Genomic DNA, 5,221 nt, shown 5'->3' on the forward strand with positions numbered 1-5,221 from the left:
TCAAATTTCCAGTTGGCCAAGGATTTGGGAGTGAGGGTGCTCAGACCCGCCCGCCTTATTCCTTTCCCCCCGCAGTTGTATGACTTCCAGCTCTCCAGGACTACACCCGTTATCAAAATCATAATAATAAACCTTGAGGCTCCAGGAAAACGACTTTGTTTTAAAAACAACCAGTTTTCCCGCATGAAGGAAAGGTGAAGGGAGGAAAAAAAAACCTGCAAAAAACACGTATATACACAGAGAAGCGCCAGACTTGGAGCAGAAAAAAACAGCATGGATTTATTTTAAGGTAAGTACAACAATTAGGACCACATAAGACAAACGAACTTTGAAGCAGGTTAAAGCAAATAGTCCTTAGGAATGGTCAAGGTGAAATCTATTATACAAAACATCACACGTCGTAAATAATAATAAAAAAAGTATCAGATACTTTGTCTTTTTTTTCTTTCAAAAAAAAATCCACCAGCAAAAAAATAAATTATTTCCTCGTCTTGCAAAAAGAACAGCTCTAAAAGGAAAGAAACTCTATTGCATAATTGTACACAGAAGAAGAAGAAGAAGAAATCACTTGTCATTAATTTGGAAGTTAGGAATCGTTGGGCGAGACAAAAATAATCCAGTGAACTCAACTTTAAATATTATATTAATGGCTCTGAAAATCAGCCTGATTAGAAATCCACACATTTTTTACAGCACAACAGAGAACTTAAAAAATACCCAGGACATATATATTTTTATATATATTTATATACTTTTTTTCTTTTAAAACGTATAAATGGTCGTTGTGATATTGGTCCATAACTTATTTTTCTGAGACCCCCTATACTTTAGCATATAAAATTTGCCACTTTTAGATAAACATATATATATAGAATTATTCCTTTTTTTTTTTCAATTTTTTTTTTTTTTTTTTTTTTTTTTTTTAGGAGAGATCCCCCTTTTCGAGTAGAATTTACTTGCCTGGAATTGAAGGAGGCCCAAAACGGGTCTTGGGATCTACAAACTCTGTGCCCCCAGGTCCGCGGGGAAGCTGTCAGATTTTTTGTTGTTGGTGGTTTTTTTGTTGTTGTGGTTTTTTCTCCGTCTGCAGCGTTCGGTGTGGTTTTATTTCTCCCGATTCTTTTTTTTTTTTTCCAATAATTATTATTATTAATAATTTTTTTTAATTTTTTTTTCCTTTTGGCGGATGGCCCTAGGCGGGGGGTGGCGGCTACTCAGTACTTAGTGCAGTCGTAGGAGTAGGGGGCGGCGTGGCGGTATAGGGAGGGCGCGGATCTGTAGGGGAGCTGACAGGCGGAGTTGCTGCTCACCTGGTGGTCGCTGAGCGAGGCGCTCTCCATCCCCAGCCGGTGCGAGGTGAACATTTCCCGGACGTTGGGAAAAGTCTGCTGCTGAGAGCCAAAAGTGTGCCCGGGCAGGTGGCTCAGCTCAGCCCCGTGGTTGAGGTACCAGGAGGAACCGGGCTGCCCCCCCGCCGCCCCGCCGCCGCCGCCGCCGCCGTGGGGATGGCCGGCCCCCAGCGCACCCTCCTGCCCCGCCGGCAGGCTGAGGGTGCCGAGGGGCGACGGGGCGCCGGTGGGATGCTCGGCCAGACCCTCCTCCAGCGGTGCGGGGGGCACGCACATGTGGCCCGGCCTCTCGCCGCTGTAGAGGCTCATGGCCCGCATGCTGCAGTGGTAGCTCCCACTAGTGTCCAGGGCCTGGCTGCACGCCGCGCTGTAGCCCGAGGGCTGCCCCGGCGGGTAGCCCAGCGGCATAGCGGCGCCCGTCCTGCCCGAGGCGGCACTCACCGGGCTGAGGTCCCCCGCGGGGGAAGTCCGCAGGGTCATGATGCTCTCCACGCTGAAGCCCGGCAGCCCGTTGCCGGCGGGGTGATGCTCGGGCAGCGAGCCCTCGGGGGAGGCGGCGGCGGGGGGCGAGGCGGCGCTGCGGGGGCTGTCCCGCAGGGCCCCGCCGCTGGCCGGGCTCAGCGTCTCCACCTTGGTGATCACCGGCAGCTCGGGAGAGGCCGTCTCGCTCTTGATCACCACCTTCTTCTCGGAGGCCGGCGCCGAGGCGGAGGAAGAGGACGAGGAGGAGGAGGCTTCCTTGGGGAGGTCGGCGCCGGGCAGCCCGGGGGGCTTGGGCTGCTCCTTCAGCAGCCGCTCCCGGGCCTCCTCCTTCTCCTTGGAGACGTCCTTCTTCTTGAAGCGTCTCCGGCGGCGCAGGAAGCTGCCGTTCTCGAACATGTTGTAGGAGTCGGGGTCCAGGGTCCAGTAGCTGCCCTTGCCCGGCTTCTTGTCGTCGCGGGGCACCTTGACGAAGCACTCGTTGAGGGAGAGGTTGTGGCGGATGCTGTTCTGCCAGCCCTGCTTGTTCTCGCGGTAGAAGGGGAAGCGGTCCATGATGAACTGGTAAATCCCATTGAGCGTGATCTTCTTGTCGGGGGCGTTCTGGATGGCCATGGTGATGAGGGCGATGTAGCTGTAAGGTGGCTTCACCAGGTCCTTGGGGGCGGCGGGTTGGTGGGGGTGGTAGGGTCCGTAGGAGCGCCCCATGCCCGCCGCGTACTGCTCGGCGTGGCCCGAGTAGACGCTCATGGGGTTGCCCATGCCGCCGTACGTCCCCGCCGTCCGGTAGTAGTTCTGCTCGCTTAAATACGGCACCACTCCCAAAGCGTTGGGGTCCGAGACGGAGTAGCGAGCCTGCATCATGGAGAGGGGCTTCCCGCGGCCGGGGAGGAGAGGAAGAGGAGGAGGAGGGTGGAAGGGCCTCACCCCCGTCCGGGACCCCTCTGCGGAGAAGGAAGAGGGGAGAGAGCGGGGGAGAGAGAGAGAGTCTCAGAGACGAGCTAAATCCCGGCGTGTCCTCTAGCAGCGGCACGGCAGCAGCATCCTCCGGGTCGCCGGGGGCCTCTCCCTCCCTCTGTATGACTGTGATTCTGGTACACACACCTACGGCCCGCGGCGGCGGCGGGCGCTGCTGCGGAGCGGGAGGCGGGGAAGGGAGGGGGGAGTGGGGGGGGGGGCTGTTCTCGCAGGAAAAGGGAGTTATAAAAAAAAAATTATAATAATAAAAAAAAAAGAAGAAAAAAAAAAAAAGAAGAAAAAGCAGCCTTTGCGGAAACCCACTTCTCGTCACAACAACCGCCCGAAATCTTCCGGAGCCAGCGGGGCCCCGCCGGCTCCTGGCGAAGGGGGCGCGGGGTGCGCGGAGCCGCCGAGCTCCTCGGCCGCGCTGCCCGGCTTCAAAACTCGCCCCGCGCCGCCCGCCCGCTTTTACTCCCCGCCGGCCCCGCCCCCCGCCGCCACCGCCCGCCAATGGCGGAGCGCGCACCCGCCGCCGCAGCCAATGGGAGGGCGGCGGCGGGATGCCGTGGCGTTTGCGAGCATCACACGCAGGCACACGCCACACACACACACGCACACACGCGCGCGCGTCCGCCTTGCCTTACTCTAAGATGATATATCCGCGCGTAAAAAGTGATTATCCATCCCCCCCCTTCTAGAATTTTAACGTTTTGGCCCCAAAAGCAGCCCGCGCCGAGCGGGGCTCTGCCCGCCCGCCGCCCCTTCCCTCGCGCTTCGCCAAAACCCCGAAGTTTCTCAGCGCTTGTTTGACCCAGGTTGATCTCACGGACGGCGGGAATCGCGACACCGCGCTCAGCCCCGCACCGCACCGCCCCGCCACGCCGACATGAGGGTGGCCCTGTGCCGGGCAGGTCCTGCCTTCCCCTCTTCGAAACAGATTTATTTGACGTGAAATAGCCCGGCGGTTCCTCGCCTGACGCCGGGAGAGGCCACCGGGTCCCTGCCCGCCTTGCTCGCCCGGTGGCGGGTGGCATTTGCCCGCTTTGCCACTCGCACCCCGGCCCCGCCGCCGGTTGCTCTGCCGCTTTGGGGGAGGGAGTTTGAGGGTATTTTATTATCGTTATAATTTTTAAAAAAGACGACAGTGAGCACGCTTAAGGGGCTATTTTTTCGTTCCGGCCATTGCGGGGGATTTTTCTTGGGCATGTGAAATCCGCCCCTCTGCCTTTTCTCTAATGATTTCATTAGGGGCAATCAGAGCGGGACAATTAGGGACGCACGGTGACCAAGTGTAAACTCTTGGGAAAACTGCTGGGAGCTGCCCCGTCCCACCCGGGAGAAGCGTGGAAATGAAGGTGGGAAACAGCGATTTCCCCCTTCCCCGCTCGGCAGGAAAAAAAAAAAATAGAGTCGCTGCAAAATCGATTCGAGCCCGAAGAGACCAAGATAAGGTTGAAATTAATTAGCTGTCACTTCGGCAGGGCTGCTCCTGCTCTGATTTCGGAGCGGTGATCTTTTGGTTTCTAACACTGTAATTCTGCCTTTCCCTCCTTGCAATTTGTGTGGCTTCGGGAGGCTTTAAACAAAGATTATTTTTTTTCCCCCAAAGTCAGATTGTTGTTTTCTTTTTTTTTTTTTTTGCTGGCTGCTGGTACGAGGGGTCCCTTCCCCGCTTGCAGCCGGGGCCGGTGGGGACGAGACGGCGGCCGGCTCCGGCCCCGGGAACTCGGCGGGGCTGTTAATTACCGGAGATTTTCTTAATAAGAAAGGAAACGATTTTATACGATAGCCGGGGCAAAAAAAAAAACCCACAAGAAAAAAAAACCTAAGAGGCAGCTCCTCTACAAGGAGGTATGGTTAAAAACGATCTGCGATGGAAAAATTGATTGGAAAGTTTCGCCGGACGCTTCGAAATTGTTATTTAATTTTGATGGAAATAAATGTAAAATGTTCTGGGAGGGTTTCATCGACCGAGCAAACGTCCGGGGGAATTTTTTATGAAAACCAACAGTAAATTCTGCGAGGTCTGCTGATACTTTTTCATGTAAATGTACGACTATGGAGAAAACTTTTTTTTTTCCCCCCTGGAATAATTCGAGAACGACTTCACATTTTTATCTTCGGTTTTCAAAGAAATCGTATTTCTCATAAAAACTCGGGCGTTTTCTTAGCGTACCTAAGCACACGGGATTCCTTAAACAATATAACTTTTTAAAAGGCAGGAATTCTTAAATGCAAAAGCTTGACCAAAGCCACCCCTGCGGCTGTCCCTTCCCGGGAGCCTGGTACGCTCTCCAGAATTAACCTTGATCGAATCTTACCTCTCCTCGGCTGACAACTTTACCGAGATGAATTTCTACAGAAAAAAAACCAAGCAGCAGCAATAGGTCTTTGCTTGCTGCAGCTGGGAACTTAACAGGGACTTAAATCAA

General features: G+C 54.2%; 1 protein-coding gene across 1 annotated transcript; it reads right to left on the reverse strand.

Annotated features, from left to right (window-relative positions):
• Positions 1–259: 259 nt before the first annotated feature.
• On the reverse strand, positions 260–3,226 carry FOXC2 (forkhead box C2). The gene is made up of 2 exons (XM_072872931.1): positions 3,111–3,226; positions 260–2,773 (listed from the first exon to the last, which is right to left on the reverse strand). The coding sequence occupies exon 2, from the start codon at positions 2,691–2,693 to the stop codon at positions 1,215–1,217; it is 1,479 nt and encodes a 492-aa protein (XP_072729032.1). The 5' UTR covers positions 2,694–2,773; positions 3,111–3,226; the 3' UTR covers positions 260–1,214.
• Positions 3,227–5,221: the final 1,995 nt, after the last annotated feature.

Source organism: Ciconia boyciana, chromosome 9, assembly GCF_034638445.1.
Source record: "Ciconia boyciana chromosome 9, ASM3463844v1, whole genome shotgun sequence".
Classification (NCBI taxonomy): Eukaryota; Metazoa; Chordata; class Aves; order Ciconiiformes; family Ciconiidae; genus Ciconia; species Ciconia boyciana.